Raw genomic sequence first — 17,849 nt, forward strand, 5'->3', positions numbered from 1 at the left:
GGTTGCAAAATGCTCAGCCAGCATTAATATCGCCGATGACATCATAGTAAACAACACTACGGCAAGTATAACTTGCAGGAGTTTCATACCGACGGCTGAGTAGCAACATTTTAAAGGGTATGCAGAGGTAGATAAAGCTGCTGGATGCTGACCAATCCATTATACGGGTACTTCAAATGCACCTACTGCCATCTTGTGGAGTTTATAAAAAATACATTCGGAGTTTGCCTTCTATTAACAAGCATGCTGCACAGTACAGCAGCAATAGAACCAGTGTTGTAATGGCAAATGCAAACTGCTGCCATATCGTTTTATGTGGCCCGCGAAAGCGTAGAAATAATGCACATCAAAAAGATGTTTCCTTAATTATTTGATTTTATTAATTTTGCTATTGCTTTTGGCATTATGTTTTAATATATATTTCAATAGTATTATTAGTAGTAGCAGCACTATTTAATTAATAATTAATATTATTTATTATTAATTGTATTAATTATTATTTAAGTTTTAATTGTATTTTTTAAAATATATTTCTATTATATTAAGTAAAAATAATTTGGAAAAATCAAAAAGACATTTAATTTTTCTTGCTAAATGTATTTGTTCTGTCAATTTACTGCATGCAATTTGAATTTTTTTTTTTGGTCAAACCACATTTAAATTGAACTTTCTTTCAACGTAAGTTTATTGGCAAAACAATGCAAAATGAAAATGATAATCAAATGCGTAAAAAATATCATGAGGTGATTATAAATGTATGTGGTTTCACAGGTGGCTCTCTGAGGATAACCATAACGGCAATGTGGCCCTCGGCGAAAACAAGTGTGACTCCCCTGTTGTGGAGTTAATAACAAACTGCATCAGGGGGTTTCCTACAGCCACGGCTGCTACAGCTAATGTTGCTAATTAGTGACTCAGGTGTTTATTTCCTTTTGTAGCGCACACAGTGTAGACGATTAAATTGAATGGGGTGTTCACTGGAGCATTACGGCAGTTTAAAGCCATTGGTCCATTGGTCTTTGTGTGCAGAAGCCAAAGCCTGCGGACGCCATCCAACATCTTTATCATTAATTTAGCCATCACAGACTTCTTCATGTGTCTGACTCAGACGCCCACCTTCTTCATTACCAGCATGCACAAGAGATGGGTCTTCGGAAAGAAAGGTAACTGCAGACACTGCAATCATCCTGCCATTTTTTTTACAATTGCAGATTCTTGGAAGAATACCTCCCCTCCCATTCAGACTTTGCAGGTACTGTACATGTGTACCTTCTTGCATCTTTCTTTGATGGTAGCATCAAAGAAAAATGCAGTCATCATTAATTCATTGGCACACTTGAATATCACAAGGACCTGCATTGTTTTGCCTGCCTTGTTGAGCGTGACCAAACTCGTGTTAACATTCAGTCAATGTCGGCATCATCATCCTCATATTTCCACAGCCTGCTTTATTCCAATTCCATCCCTCAAACAGGGGCAACAGGAATACATTGATCCCAGAAGCATGTTCAACATGACTACAGTGTGTAGGTGTGTGTGTGTTGTGTACAAGCCGTGCATATGCTATTGGGATTGGAAATACAGAGGCAGTAAAACGGGATCCGCACACACTGCTGATCAAACACCGATAGTGGGGAGCGCTGGGTTTTTCTTCAGGAGTTGTCTTGACCTTCGTGAAGACAGCCAATTGCCTCCTCACTGGTGGAAACTAAACTGGGATTTATTTTTGAGCCAGAACAGTTGAAGAAAGCTATGCTCCTTTTCCCCGCCCATGCACCAATAAAGACTGCTGATGATAGAGTAAGTGAAGACAAGGATAAAGAAAACATCACATTATCATAAAATAAAACATTATATACAGTATTTCACATTTCAGCAAGCATTTCATTATACTGTATATTCTCAAAGGACAATACTATAGAAATGAATATACCTTAGAGTAGTCAGTGTACAGCTTGTATAGCAGTATAGATATAGTGTCCACTGAAAATGAGTCAAAACACAGCCATTATTGTCTAAAAAGTGAGTACATTCCACAGTGGACATGTCGAAATTGTGTCCTTAGTGTGAATATTTAGTGTGAGCACCATTGTTATCTAGCAATGCCTTAATCATCTTAAGAGCTGCACAGGTTGTTACAGGAATCTTCTTCCACTCCTCCATGATGACATCACTGCTGGATGTTAGACACCTAGTGCTCCTCCACCTTCCTTCCTGCCAAGGAGACATACTTTACTTGTCCACTTCCTCAGCACTTGTAATCTTGGAGGTGTGTCCTTATTATGCTGTAAAGCTGCTATGTGGGCCAGTTTCTGCTTCACATGTCACAGTACACATTGTAACCTAAATGAACCGCAGCTCCCACAGTGCTGTCAGCACTCATGCAGCCCCAGACCGTATCGCTAACACAACCATGGGAGTGGATATTCAGAATGTCATAGCACACGTTGGAATTAATGTTTCCCCTCAATGAACTGCAGCTCCCCCAGTGCTGGACCACATTGTCTGCAAATAGCAGAGAAGAGATCCTAAGGTCCCCAAAATGGACCCTCTCGAACCCTTGGCTGCACCTACAAATTCTGTCCATGAAAATTATGAACACAATCAGTGACAAAGGGCAGCCTTGGCAGAGGCCAACATTCACTGGTAACAGGCTCGACTTACTGCTGGCAATGCGAACCGGGCTCCAACCAGGCCAACCAAGGACCGAAAGGCACAACCCCCACAGGACACCACGAGGGTCATGGTCGAATGCCTACTCCTCTGTGCATCACCACCTTATCGTGGTGGAGGAGCTTGAGTGCCCAAGTGATCCTAGGGGCTATGTTGTCTGGGGCTATATGCCCCTGGTAGGGTCCCCCAAGGCAAACAGGTCCTAAGTGACGGGCCAGACAAAGAGTGATTCAGAAAACCTTTATGAACAAAAACAAGAGGAGGGACTGCACTAAACCCAGACTTGGGACAGCAGGGCCTCACCCTGGAGCCAGGCATGGGGGATGGGCTTGCAGGTGAGCGCTTGGTGGTCTGGCCTTTACCCGTGGGGCCCGAAGAAAACCACCAAAAGAAACTAAAAGAAACCACACGGGATCCTTCCCCGTAGACCCACCACCTGCAGGGGCAAGAATAAGGGTCCGGTGCAATGTGATGTGGGTGGCAGTCAAGGGTGGGCGCCTGGGCGACCCGGTCTTCGGCAGACAAATCTGGTTCTAGGGTGCTGGAGGATACCACGGAAGTTTTCACAACCGGTCTTCATGTGCTTTGTAGACTTGGAAAAGGCATTCAATGTCATAGTCCATACTGAAATTCAGTTTTCCCCTCAATGAACCAGAGCTCCCCAGTGCTGTCAGCATGTAGCCCCAGACCGTGACGCTACCACCACTAAGGGAACGGATCTCCAGAATGTCACACCACACGTTGGAATTCATGTTTGCTCTCAATGAACAAAAGCTCTCCCAGTACCGGCGGCACTCGTGCGGCTTCAGACTGTGACGCCACCAAGGGAGTGTCTCTTCACAATGTCACAGTACATTTCATTTCTTCTCTCACTGAACTGCAACTCTTTTAGTGCTGGCAGCACTCGTGTGACCCTGGACCATGGGGCTACCACCATCAGTCACAATTATCTTGGTCTCCACTTGTGTTGCAAGCTATTTTGACGACACGTTGTCTAAAAACTCAGTTTGCTGTTACAAACCCACACATTTCTTTGTCACATCTGTCATGCTCTGGTATGGTTGTGACCCCAAGATGCAGAGCCGGGAACCCAGTGCAGGTACAAGTCTTTAATTATACTCAAAAGCAGAGTGGAAAAAGGAACCTTGCAGAAGACACGTAACATTGCATTCACAAGCAGGGAAGGCAAGAAATATGAACAGCTCCCAAACATACATGCAATGCTACAACCAAGGAAAGACACCACAGGCTGAACTAAATATTCACAACACAATTGAGCGCCAGGTGCGTGCAAACGGGAAAGAAGAGGCAGCAGAAAATAAGAACAAAACACAACAGGAAATGTTACAAAATAAGAGCCTAGACCAGTAACTAAATAATAAACACAACTCAAAATCCAACCTGTCACACAGAGCGTGACAATACCTGTGATTAGCATCAACATTCTTTCCCCGTTCTAAACTTTGTCATTCACCAACACGCACTCACAGTTGCTACGATATTATGACAAAATACGGTGGGACTGAATGATCGACTCATCTCCGCGGAACATATGCTGGTCCACGGGAGGCCAATCTGGTTCCCATTAGTTGCCATGAAGCCGTTTTACCACACAAAGTAATAAAAGCCAAGACATGTGGGCTAAATGCTTTAATTGGCCATTATTTATTTGCCGACATTATAATGAGAGCAGTGCGCAGCTTTGATGCATGCGTGTGATTACTTGCTGTTTGGTAACAATACACTGAAGGCCTGGGGATATGGTGACTGATCAGGTGGTGATTGTCTGTCATGGGATGAGAGGCGGATCATACCTACTTGTGCATTATGGATAGACTTTGTGTCACCTCTTTTATGCAATGTACAGTATACTAAATATGCAAGCACGGAGTGTGAATTCTCCATACATTATTTATTTCGCCGCAACCCCTTCAGACCGAGCAAGACTCATTGTTCATCCCGAGCCCCTCCATGAGTCAGATCCTCGTTTTCTCTTCCAGCATGCTCATGTTACCAATTCCCATGTGTTTCCGCTCCTTTTTGGATTCTCCCACTCCTCTGTCCTTAACCTCTCTCTGTCCTCTCGTGCAGTTTACATTTATCAATAAATATGATTGGGAATTATTTTATTTATACGGACATTGCCAAGGCAGCCAATTAACTCGACAACCTCATCAAGGACAGCACACATCCACAACACTCATTATTCACACTCCTACCGTCAGGCAGACGCTACAGGAGTTTGAAGTCCAGGACCACAAGGCTGGCAAACAGCTTTTACCCACAGGCCATCAGGCTTCTCAACGAAGCACTCACACACGCCACACGCAACACACACACACACTCATAGCACCTTATTCATTTATTTATTTATTTGTATTATTTATTTGTATTAATGTCTCTTCTGTTATTGTTGCTTAATTTATTGGTATTTATGTTTCTTATGTTCTTATCCTTTTAATGTGTTTTCTTTCTTTTTCTTGGGAAAATGAACAGAATAAGAATTTCATTGCATAGTATAACTGCCTGTTTTACTATGCATATGACAATAAAACTCTTGAATCTTGAATCTTGAATCTCAAATCTATAAATCACCACCCCTCTACCCCACCAGGGTGCGAACTGTACGCCTTCTGCGGCGCCCTCTTTGGCATCTGCAGCATGATGACGCTGATGGTGATTGCCGTGGACCGTTACGTGGTGATCACCAAGCCGCTGGCCTCACTGGGCGCCATGTCTCGCAGGAAAGCCCTGAGCATCATGGCCGCTACTTGGCTCTACTCCATGGGTTGGAGCCTGCCGCCATTCTTTGGATGGAGTGAGTACCGAAGCTGTCTTGCCTCATCAACACCACCGTCACATATAAAAAACAATTAGTATTAAAAACAGGAGAGTGGAGGCGGTGGAGTTACTGGATATGGTGACCAATAAGAGGTTAGATGTCAAGATAGATGCTTTAATCATGAATTACCTACGTTCATACGTGTGCTTAAAATAAAGCAGCAGTACACAGAGAGAAAACTTGGGAACCTAGAACACAGCCCTGGGGATCAGTAAAGGTTAATTCAGTGTTTCCCACAAGACTGCAATGTATTTGTGGTGATGAGTTGCAGTGTTGGGTGAGGATGTCATCGTCTAATTTGCATAATAGGCCATGACACATGTGCATGTAATTTTTATGTGGAGTTTCTTACTTCAGTTGCTTCTTTTTTTGTCACAAGCAAGATGCATAGATTTGCCACAAATCGCTTTTTTGAAAAGGTCTGACTACGAGATAATATAGGCAACACTTATCCTTCCTGCTATGTTTTCTTATTTGGCAGACCAGCTGCGTATGAGGCATGTTAAAAGACGGAGTTACAATGTCATGTACTGTACGTGTTGGAATGACAATCTACAGTGGTGTGGAAAACTGTTTGCACACTTCCTCGTTTCTTTTTTTTTCATGTTTGTCACACTTAAATGTTTCAGATGATCAAAAAATGTTGAATATTAATCAATGACAACACAACTGAACACAAAATGCAGTTTTTAAATGAAACTTTTTATTATTAAGGGAGAAAAAAATCCAAACCTACATGGCCCTGTGTGAAAAAGTGATTCCCCCCTAAATGTAATAAATGGTTGGGCCACCCTTAGCAGCAACAACTGCAATCAAGCCATTTAAGGTCATGCCACAGTATCTCAATAGGATTCAGGTCAGGACTTTGACTAGGCCACTCCAAAGTCTTCATTTTGTTTTTCTTCAGCCATTCAGAGGTGGACTTGCTGGCGTGTTTTGGATCATTGTCCTGCTGCAGAACCCAAGTTGGTTTCAGCTTGAGGTCACCAACAGATGGCCGGACATTCTCCTTTTTTGGTATTTTTTGGTAGACAGCAGAATTCATGGTTCCATTTATGACAGTAAGTCTTCCTGAAGCAGCAGACCATCACACTACCACCACCATATTTTACTGTTGGTAAGATGGTATTTTTCTGAAATGCAGCGTTACTTTTACACCAGATGTAATGGGACACACACTTTCTAAAAAGTTCCACTTTTGTCTAGTCAGACCACAGAGTATTTTCCAAAAGGTCTTGGGGCTCAACAAGATGTTTCCTGGCAAAATTGAGACGATTCTTAATGTTATTTCTGTTCAGCGGTGGTTTTCGTCTTAGAACTCCACCATGCAGGTCATGTTTGCCCAGTGTCTTTCTTATGGTGGAGTCATGAACACTGGGCCTCATTCACGAACATCTTCTTAAAAGTCTTCTACACATTCACGACACGTTCTTAAGTAGGGATAATCGTTCGAACCGGTGTTCTTAGGTTGATGAATGCCAACTGCGATGCCCGTCCATGTGAGGCCTAATTTGCATAGGTCACCACCTATTATTTCCTATATAAGGTAAAAAATGTGCCGTGCGCAACAGGCAGCTGGAGGCCAAGATGCCAAAGTGCAAGGGCAAGACTGAGAAGCAGCTGGACAACAAACGAAAGAAAAACTTCAATTCTACAGAAATAGAGGTGCTTTTACAAGGAGTGAGCGAACACAAGACCACCTTATTTTCACGTGTATCCACCGGTCATCAGGCCATCCAAAAAGAGTCGGCATGGAGCACCATTGCAGGAAACATAAATGCCGTTTCCACGGAGAAACGCACCACCGCAGAGGTTAAAAAGAAGTGGTTTGACTTAAAATAGACTAAAAAAAAAAGATTAAACTCCACCGGAGGGATCTGGAGGAAACGGGAGGTGGGCCATCAATCAGAAACCAAACCATTTCAGAAACTCTAGAAAATATTTACACAATCATGATGGAAAAATAAAGTCAAAATACATAGTTTGTGTGTGACAATGTATTTTTTCTGTGGTTACATTTGATTAGACGCTGCCTAATTAATACAGCAGCCCCGTGCTCTGGCTCAAGACGTGGCTGGGGGCGTGTGTCGTTATCTGGGGGTGCTACGTGCGCAATAGACACACCACGTTTCATTGCGATGTTATTCTGATGATCCTGCACACCTGCAAGAACAGAGAGGGAAGCCTGAAGCCTGAAGCCTGAAGCGGGACATCAAATATTCGTCGCTTTCAGCAAATAAATCTACATGGTCCCTTTACATTCTCTCTCTGCGCAGCGCACGTCCAGCCAGCTACTTTTTTTGATGAATTGGGATTTGAATATATATTTATCCATGGAGTATATTTTAGTTGTTTTGATGATAAATAATTGTTGGGATATTTTATTTGCACTACATTTTTTGGGATCAGGTTGCAAAATCCATCATGAGGGCGATTGCGCATTGAAAGTGCAAGCTTTGCTTGTGCGTAAGAGTCCTCCTGAGCGTTCGTACACTTTGTTCTTAGATCTAAGAACTGTGAGTTGAAAACACGTTTCGTGAATGCCAAAAATCTTCGTAAGAAGGCTTTAAGAACACATTTGTGCGTAAGAACGTTTCGTGAATGAGGCCCAATGGTTCTTACTGTGATTCACCAGAGTCCAAAAGCTTTAGAAATGGCTTTATAACCTTTTCCAGACTGATAGATACAGTATGAATTAATCTCAGTTATGTTTTAATGGGGGGGCAATCGCTTTTTCACACAGGGCCATGTAGTTTTGAATTTTTGATGTTTTTACTCTCTTAATAATAAAAGGTTTCATTTAAAAAACTGCATTTTGTGTTCAGTTGTGTTGTCATTAAGTGTGACAAACAAAAAAAAAAGAAATCAGGAAGGAGCAAACACTTTTTCACACCACTGTGCAGTCAGGACGCGTCTAATGTGTTTATGAGAGAGAGAGCTTCAAATCTACTGTATTTGTGGCAGTCCAAATGTATCCATGGTGAGAAATGATTGAATGGGAAACACTCTGATTCCAAATGTATTTCTTCTTATATCCAATTATTACATTTTTCATGTCCTGCAAAAACTTGCACAGACTTAAGTTGCTATTTCTCTTTAATATGATTTGACCTAAATAAAAAATATGCATTTTTAACATTTAACAGCTTACTGAGAAACTTTGGTTAGTGTCATTAATGCATTCCAGAAGGTCTGACCCTAACCAAAACATATTCTAACCCAATACATTTTTCCCTTAATAAATTATGTAAATCCAAGTAATCAGTTTCAGAACATCAAAAATGTTTACACAAAGCACGTTTTTATAGTTATTACAATTATTTTGATGATTACAATTACAGTTTGACATGCATAAAACACTCTGTAGTGCATAAAATACATATAAATGCTCAGCTAACAGTCCACTCTAGCGAGCTGACGTCACACACGTCACTGTCATTACGAAATCCCTACCGGAAATGCGATCGGTTCTACGCATGTGCAGAACGCGTCTACATCCAGCCAGCCTGTTTATCGGCAGTCACGTGTTAAGCATGTGTAATCTACGCCATCCAACAATCTATTTCATGGCAGCAATAAACGTCACCACCCCCCAGGCCATTCCTCCCACTCCCAAAAATGTTATTAAGATTTGAGAAATTACAAGATAATCGATCTTTTTCTCTTATATCATATCCGTGGTGCAAGTGAATAAATTATAAGCCCTCTTTTCTTGGTTCCATAAATTTTAAGTATAAGTTTTTTTCACGACTGAAAACAATACACACAAAAGCATTTTCTAGCAAGATATGTTTGGATGGATGGTATTTCTCCGTTTAAAAAAAAAAAACTGAGTCCTTTAGATCAGTGGTCCTCAATTATTTTCTGTAATGCACCCAGTGAGGGACAGAAATGTTTTTTTTACTGCGTAAAACTGCGTAATGACAGTCATTTCTCAGGCCTCTTAAAGGTGCACACAAGTCACAGATACTGTATTACACTTCATATCACATATTTTAAATGCCTTATATTAGTATTTTCCTTTGTTTAGCCATTTTAATGCTTGAAAATGCTTAATTTAGGCTATGAATATGTACAATTTGCTTAAATATACATATTTCTTGCTAATAAGAGGCCATAGTCAACCACACAAACGGCAATGTAGTGAAGGACGGCTGCACTTACAAATGTCAGCACAATAAAACATGCAACACATGCACACATATGCAATAAAGCAGCAACACAAGTTATTCTCTGATTCCAAAATGATTTTTTCTTAAATCCAATTATGACTTATTTCACTTCCAGCGACCGCTGAACAAATAAATAAATGTTGACTTGAACAGTCTTCTACCAGCACAAATGAGATGATGCATCTTTTCAGTATCAGCTGTCTTGCAGTGGCTGGCACCTACTGAAACGTCTCCTGGGGTGTGGAGACCTGTCAGCACAATAAACGTGATGCATAGTTTCCTTCAGTGGGGACGGTATGCTTGCCAAGCGATGTCTACAAAACGTCACGGCAGATCGTGATATTGTTAGTTGCGCCGTGTATTTATTTTCTATGCTAGATGAGTGGAAGCATCCAGCCTCCAGCGTGCATGCAGAAACAACAAGAGTTGAAATATTGCTTCCTTGGTTTGATTTGTGCTGGCACACACTTGGATCTGGAAAAGAAAGCGATGGGCATGTCGCTTCTGCTACAAAAACACTGGGAAAGTGCAGTGTTGGCTGGTGGAAGTAAATACAGTCAAAGAAAGACTATATGCCCTACAAAGTCAAACAAAATTCTACGTTTTTATGTTTTTTTGTGATCTTTTTTTTTAGACTTCATATGGTGTGTACTGTAAATGCTCTAAATTCAAGTTATTGTCCAAACAACACTACACGCTAAACAAAGAAGGTGTGTACTGTGTATGTGTTTTCCAGGTGCTTACATCCCTGAGGGTTTAATGACGTCTTGCTCGTGGGACTACATGACATTCACGCCCTCGGTGCGCTCTTACACCATGCTGCTCTTCACCTTTGTCTTCTTCATCCCACTCTCAGTCATCATCTTCTGCTACTGCTGCATCTTCAGGGCCATCAGACACACGACCCAGTCAGTATACAAGGCCCGGAATGTGACAGATGCACAACCCAAGGCGCAATCTCTGAATTCCTCTCCTAATGCTCCTCAGGGCCTTTGAAAAAATCCATTGCGGGGGCACTAGAAACTCCGTTAAGAGGTTCCACAGGATGAAAAGCGAGTGGAAGATGGCCAAGATCGCACTGATTGTCATCCTGCTCTTTGTTGTTTCCTGGGCGCCGTACTCCTGCGTGGCTCTCACCGCATTCGCTGGGTAGGTGTCGCCTGTCACTGCCGTAAGTCACATGTTGTTGCTCGCCAGAATTCATGGGTCCAATAGGGTACAGCAGGTACAAGTGCGGCCCAAGTGCAGTTTGTTTCTTTAATGGCCCGCGGCACATTCTAAAAATATAATTTAACAAGAACATTTTTAAAAACAGCAAAAATCAGCAGTAATTTTACAACAATAAGGTCAAAAATATTAACAGAAAAAGTTATAATGTCATAATTTTACAAAATATAATGTTGTAATATTATAACAAATTGAAGTAATATACTAATAAATTAGTGTAAAAAGTTTGTTTTTGTTTTTGTGTTTCCATGCTCGGGTAGTGAGTTGGGGGTGAGCAGGAAGTGATGTCGAGTTTTAGCTTAGCATGGGTTACAGCAGTAACAACAGTAGCCTGTGTTCGAATGTGAGATCATTCAAACCTACAATAAAAGCCTGCAGTCTGGTGCTTGTGTGTCTCACCATTACAGTAACATTACTGACAGTGTAGAATACTACGTATCATCACGTCTCTGAATGCATCTTCTGAATGAAGCAGCAGTATTATGCAAGGTTAGCTTATTCTCTGTAGAAAAACTAAACAATCAAATTTACAGCTCCCACGTCTGTAGCTGACTGATGGATAGTTGGCCGATTTTTTTTTAACATGACATCATGAAAAGCCACAAATTCAAAAGTGACCGTTTGAGCGCCTCTTCTCTGAAAAAGTGAGGGAGATGATGGATTTTTATCCTGTTTGATCCTCGTAAACAAACTCATATTACAGACACATATTTCTGTTATGACATCATCAAATTTTAATAGTAAGGAACCAGCTGAAGCCCACATCAGCAACTGTGGAGAGGCAGGATTAGCTGCACATTTTCTCACAGCTGTGAGTCTCATTTCCTGTGCTCATTTTTCCTCCTCCCCGTTTCAGGTACGCCGACCTGCTGACCCCCTACATGAACTCTGTGCCAGCTGTGATCGCCAAAGCGTCGGCCATTCACAACCCAATCATATACGCCATCACGCACCCCAAATACAGGTGGGTCGGTAAAAGCTCAGTCAAACGTACTTGTAATACACAGCGCAGGTGTACCTAATGTTGTGTCATCCTCGTGTAGGTCGGCCATCAGCAGGTACGTGCCCTACCTGGGCGTGCTGCTCTGCATCAGGGGCCGGGACCGCTTCAACAGCAGCAGCAGCTTCCAGTCCACCCGCCGCTCCACCCTCACCAGCCAATCGGAAAGTCGCCGCCACTGCAGGCCAGCCCGCTCCTCGCAGTCAGACAGCGAATCAGTGAGTGTCGCTCATGTCTTGTTATGGTATGTCTGCGTCTCACACCTCCTGCTGCTCCTACACGTTTAACCAGCCGCTCATTGTGCTTGGTTTCATCTGTGTGCATGTGCATGTGTGTGTGTGTGTGTGTGTGTGTGTGTGTGTGTTTCCACCGCAGGCCCACTTCGCCGACATGGACGAGGACACTTCCTTTCAAACGCCGGTTAATCATCAATTGTCCTCTGACGTCAAGGATGGGCGCCATTCCAGCCAGAGGTTAAAGGTGAGAGGTCAAAAACACACAGACTGAGATCGAACCATTTGAATGATAGAACCATTTGAATTATATATCTTTTTAATAATCATATGCTTATCAATAAGAAAAGGTGCCAGTTCATTGGAATGGAGTTAATGTTATGCAAGGCAGGAGATACAGTATCTTGTTATATCCTCCATCTACTTCTGTGAAAATCAGCTGAAGAAGACAACAAAATGACCCAATTATAAAGCAATTCACGTTGGATTTTAGCGTGATCAATGAACAGTCAATGTACAGATGGCTCCTGCTGAAAGGAAGTCACACTGCTTGCAAATTCCCCCCAAAACAAAAAAGACTTGATGGCTGAGACAAGAATGTCTTGTAATCTAGTAGGTCACGTTGCTTTGGGCCATGAGGAATATCCCAGTGGTGAGCGTGTGGTTGCATTTTTAAAGATCAAGTCCCCTCACTTTGCCTGCACCATACACAATTATTATTATTATTATTATTATTATTATTTTAAAAATCTATTGTTTTAATATTTGTTTTAATTTATTTTATTTCACTGTCGTAGCATTGTGTGTAATTTTCAATAAAAAGTGCTATTGAATAACATTACATAAAATATATCCATAAATAAATATTTTATGTATAATTTTACATATATTGTTTTTGTATGATTTAATCAAAAATAAATGTTGTTTTAATTTTTATTTTCATTTGTTGTATTTTACTGGGGTAGCATTATATGTCATTTCAATTTACACTAAAATGCAATAATAATATTATAATAATACTCCATTAAATAACACTCCATTAAATACATCTATACATCGATCTAATTTAATATATATTTGTTGTATATTTAAGCAAAAATAAATCTAGTTTTATTATTTTCATTTATTTTATTTTATTGTATGAGCATTATATGAAATTTTCAATGAAAAAATGCAATTTTATAACATTGCATAAAATATAATATCTACACAGAAATAATATATTTTATAAAATCTAATATATATACTTTTTGTATTATTTAGTCAAAAGCTAATTTAGTTTTATTATTTATTTTCATTTATTTTATTTTAGTGTAGTAGCTTTATACGTAATTTCAATAGAAAAATGCAATTTAATGTAATTGTCAGGACTGTTGTGAGGAGTCTGGTGTAGGATCCCAAGATGCAGCAGCAAGACAACTCCCGGTACGGAAAAAGATCTTTATTCTAACACAAGGCAGTAAAACTAAAAGGAACAAAAAACAACAGTGCCAACTAGAGTCCAAGGGCACCGCGATAAAAGGAGTGGGGCAGGTAAGGAAACAAAAGATACCTGAGATGCGTGCGGGTTGCCAGATGAGCAGGCGGAAAGTCAAACATGCACTAAACAATGTCTAGGAAGACAAAAGGGTGTCACAGGTACGGTCCAACATGAGGAATAATCCCACGTCTTCCAGACGCAGCCACAGGGATTAAGTAGCTGAGAAAATGAGATGCAGCTCCGCCCATCTCAGGAGGACCAGCATCTGAATGACACAGAAAGCACGGCAGTAACTGAATCGAGAAATAAACTTAATGAAAGCAAATGATATGTCACCGTAGAGCGTGACAGTAATTCCATAAAATATGATATACAGTGTTCCCTCGCTACGTCGCGGCTCACCTTTCCTGGATTCGCTGCTTTGCGTGTTTTTTTAGTGCAATTTTGAATATTTTTCAACAGCATTTCAACGCGCATCAAGTTCTGCATCCTTGTGGTGTATTGTGGTGTACAGTATTAGAGCAATCTATCGGTGCTCTGTTGTGTGTCTGTTATTGTACTTACTGCTGCTACTAGTAGAGGGTGTTGTCTTCTCATGTTGAAGACGTTTGCAGCTCCAACTAGTCTGTGTATTTACGTGCCTGTACGAGCAATTAGGAACCCACAGCAGACAATAGCAGAGCCAATACAAATACAAATACAGAATACAGAATAATGATTGGCTGTAGACCATTGCCAATCAATCTCCTTTGTGCCATCCCTAGGAAACTACAAACTGCATGAGCTGCTTGCTAACTGCCATGTCACTGCGCAATCCGTCCCAGTTCTATGCATGCGCGAGACCTACGTCACTTCCTCCTTTAGCACATTTTTACAACAGCGCTTCTGCGACGTCATGTGCTGTGGTAGTTATTATTTTTTAAATGTATCAACATAAATGGTCAATAACCATACTTCATATATGTAATATGTTGGGGGGTTGTTTTATTAGTGATTATTATTAAAACGTTGTACTTTTGTACTAATCACATAGTACTAGTGGACTAAACAGGTCAGGTAACAAAAGGAGGCTCAGAATTTTAGACTCACTTTAAGTGCTCTCAGCAACTTTGCCATTAAATTAACTGTTTTGCAATGATCTCGGTTCATGTCCTGCTGGTTGGTGAAAAAAGTTAAATAAGTTAATAAATAAATCAGTCATAAAAAATTATTTGTCATAAATTGTTACTTGTCATAAAAAAATGCAGACGCAGCAGCCGCACGATACAGCAGTGGTAGTCAGCCCCCCCATGCAGCCCACCACCACAGTGTCAAAAAATCATAGGGGAAACCCTGTAAGGTGTTGTAAAGGGTATGCAGCCTTAAAACATATATGATAATTGTAAACAAATATAGTATAGTTGGCTACTTCGTGGATTTCACTTATTGTGGGCTATTTTGGGAACCTATCCCCCGTGATAAATGAGGGAACACTGTATATAAATACTATAATTAGGGGGGTGATATATTTTTGTATTATAAATATTTTAAACAACTCAACTGTTTTGAAGACTCCGTTTATCACATTTTACTTCTGCCAAAAATGTTTTTTTTTCATAGATTAATGCATGAATCTTGGGAGACAAAAATTCATATCTGTGAAGGTGCAAAATTACTTTTTGGTTCGATAACCTTGGCGGAAGTCGGCGCTGAATTCTGAGTGACATTGTGGTTATTTCCGCAGGTTTTTAATCGGCGAGCTATCAGGCCATCGGGAAAGGGCGCGTGGGTCTATGTGGGACATCGCCCGCTATATTGAACATTCTCTATGCAATCATCTTAAAAGAACACATGCAACACACACACACTCAGACACAGAGGCCAGGTTTCCTGAGGACTCCATTACAGTGTCCAAAGACTAATCCACCACTACGAGGGTTTCAGACTTAATCCACATCTTGCATATCGCCTTTCAACAACTACACTGACTTGTCGGATGAAGGATAAGACGGATGTTTTTGCTGTTGTTCTGTCAACTCTTATAAGAGCTGCTTATTTTGTGTATTTTCATTTTTTTCTTTGATTAAGTTTTACTTTAGTCAATACATGTTTAGATTACGGGTGCCAAAGATGAATTGCAATTAGTCATATTTAGAGTGTTATTTTTTTAATCGGTCTTATCAAATTTTTTATCTCTAAATTTACTCTTTCCGTGTGTGAGTTGCCTTTTATAAAATCCGTTTTTATGCGTTGGGCTTCTTGTGCTTGTGTTGTTGGGGGTGGAAAACCCTGAAGTCACACCCCTGGACACTGATTGGTTGTCATTGTGTTTGGGCTTGTTTAGCAACAGTTGATAGGATCCCATTGTAGTTGGGAGGGTAAGGTGAGTAGTAGCGAGGAGACATGATCATGGAGGGACATGTAAGAGTTGTCCAGCCAATGAAGGGGAAATTATACATTTCAAAAACTGTCTGAAAGGCACCATTGATCAAGGTAGAGTCATATGCCTTTTTTGGAAGAAGTTTGCTTTCACATCAACGCAAAGCACCCAGTCGCTTTGGATTTTCCCAACTGTGTTGCTCAGTGTTCAATGCTTGTATTGCTCAGGAAAGTGTCCGTACTGTGTTTTCATGTATTTAGCGCTTTATATGGAGTGAGTGTTTTAGTTTATTTTTATTTTGTTATTATTTGGACATTGACAAAAGAACAAAGCAATAATCCCCCGAGTAGTGGAAACTAAAGGTTGCAGGCAGCATTTTGGACTACTCTCAAATACAGCGGAATGTAAGTGGCTCGGACTGAATCTGTTTAAGCCTGTTACAAACAATAAATGTTTCAAATAAATACATATTTTTGATCTGCCACAGTAATGTAATAATTAAATGAAAATACCTCAAAGTGAGGGCTTTTCTCAGAAATTTTGAAGTGAGATTAAAAATTAGATTAATTACATTAAATAATTAGGGATCTAATTAATTAATCTTAATTTCTTTAATCTCTTGACAGCGCTTGTTTATATAACGGGAATGCTTCAATTAATAGTCAATGGTCTAAAGAAGCTGTGGCTGTAGGCAACCTTCCAATGTACTTTTTTTTTATTAACTTCACAAGATGGCAGTAGCTTCATTTGCAGAATCATGAGTGGCTAGCATCCTGCAGCTTTATCTACCTCTGGATGTGCTTTAAAATATTGCTGTTCAGCTGCAATGAACTCATCAGGGCTATTAATGCTGACTCTGCAGTTTGCTCATTACCGCTATTACAAAATTGGTTCTGTTGTTGCTGTATTGTGCAATATACTTGTTAATAAAAGACCAGGTGGTCATAGGGAGCCATATTTCATTTTCACTTTCTCTTGCACTCCAAATAATTATTCAAGTTAATATAATGGATTTTACTATTTAGTGTCTGATTCAGCTAAAAAACAAAATTATGACTTTTTTGAGACCTGATATGTTCTGTTATAATCCATGTAATGCTAATAAACCCAGAAATGAAAATCAAGCCAAAAATTAAATATGAACATGTATTTGTTTCAAATAAAAAAAATAAAAAAAAAGCGTCGCCCCCTGCTGGTTGTCAGGGATAATGCCGCTTTAGGGCAGATTTTGATCCAGCTTTATGTTTATGTGCAGATTGCCAAAGAACCTGAAGATATCTCCATGTCGGACCTCAGCATCCTACCACAGAACCCCAATCATCTTCCTGCCAGTGTAAGTCGCAACTTTTTTCCCAAAACCCTGCTTGAAAAACACCAACAATGACACCTGTGTGGATAATAATGGACGATAAAGCAACAAGAACCACTTCTTGCTGCACAAATGCTCACACAGGGAAGTTAAAACAACACCTTTTCAGGCACTAGCAGCTGCACTTTTGAGCAGCATTGATTTTTTTTTCATGACCTTTTCCAGGAATTACAATACAACCAAACACTCAAATCACATTTTCGTAAAATGAAAGTAGAAATGAGCTACTTTCTGTGGTCGGGAGCTAACCAGTTGACACCAATGGTGTTTGGTTCTGGCCCATTAAAAGAGAGGGAGGGAGGGGAAGGGAGGCTCGTGTCCATTAATCCATCCAATCAATGCTGCTGTCAAACGTGACGATTTCATGTCTTCCCCTGATAGGTTTAGTGGAGGAGAGGAGAGTATTGATCCACATCAGGTCATGAAACTTAATTTCGCTGACTTAACCAACCCTTCATCAGGCGCTGGACCCAATTTGGTAACAAAACACTGGG

At 40.5% G+C, this 17,849-nt stretch overlaps 1 protein-coding gene across 4 annotated transcripts in view; it reads left to right on the top strand.

Moving 5' to 3' along the window:
- The window catches only part of LOC129177519 (melanopsin-A-like), a 39,914-nt gene that overhangs the window by 14,552 nt on the left and 7,513 nt on the right, over positions 1-17,849 (top strand). The window contains exons 3-10 of one of the 4 annotated variants that reach the window (XR_008569632.1): positions 1,030-1,163; positions 5,288-5,491; positions 10,424-10,595; positions 10,675-10,836; positions 11,771-11,878; positions 11,958-12,158; positions 12,290-12,394; positions 17,242-17,319. Coding sequence is in view for 3 of the 4 variants with exons in the window: in XM_054768743.1 (XP_054624718.1) it covers positions 1,030-1,163; positions 5,288-5,491; positions 10,424-10,595; positions 10,675-10,836; positions 11,771-11,878; positions 11,958-12,132; positions 12,290-12,394; positions 17,242-17,319 (1,138 nt within the window). In the remaining variant the exon portion in view is untranslated. Of the gene's footprint in view, positions 1-1,029; positions 1,164-5,287; positions 5,492-10,423; positions 10,596-10,674; positions 10,837-11,770; positions 11,879-11,957; positions 12,159-12,289; positions 12,395-17,241; positions 17,381-17,849 lie in introns of those variants that run through there. The other 3 variants (XM_054768743.1, XM_054768744.1, XM_054768745.1) reach the window with 3 other exon arrangements.

This window comes from Dunckerocampus dactyliophorus, chromosome 2, assembly GCF_027744805.1.
Source record: "Dunckerocampus dactyliophorus isolate RoL2022-P2 chromosome 2, RoL_Ddac_1.1, whole genome shotgun sequence".
Classification (NCBI taxonomy): domain Eukaryota; kingdom Metazoa; phylum Chordata; class Actinopteri; order Syngnathiformes; family Syngnathidae; genus Dunckerocampus; species Dunckerocampus dactyliophorus.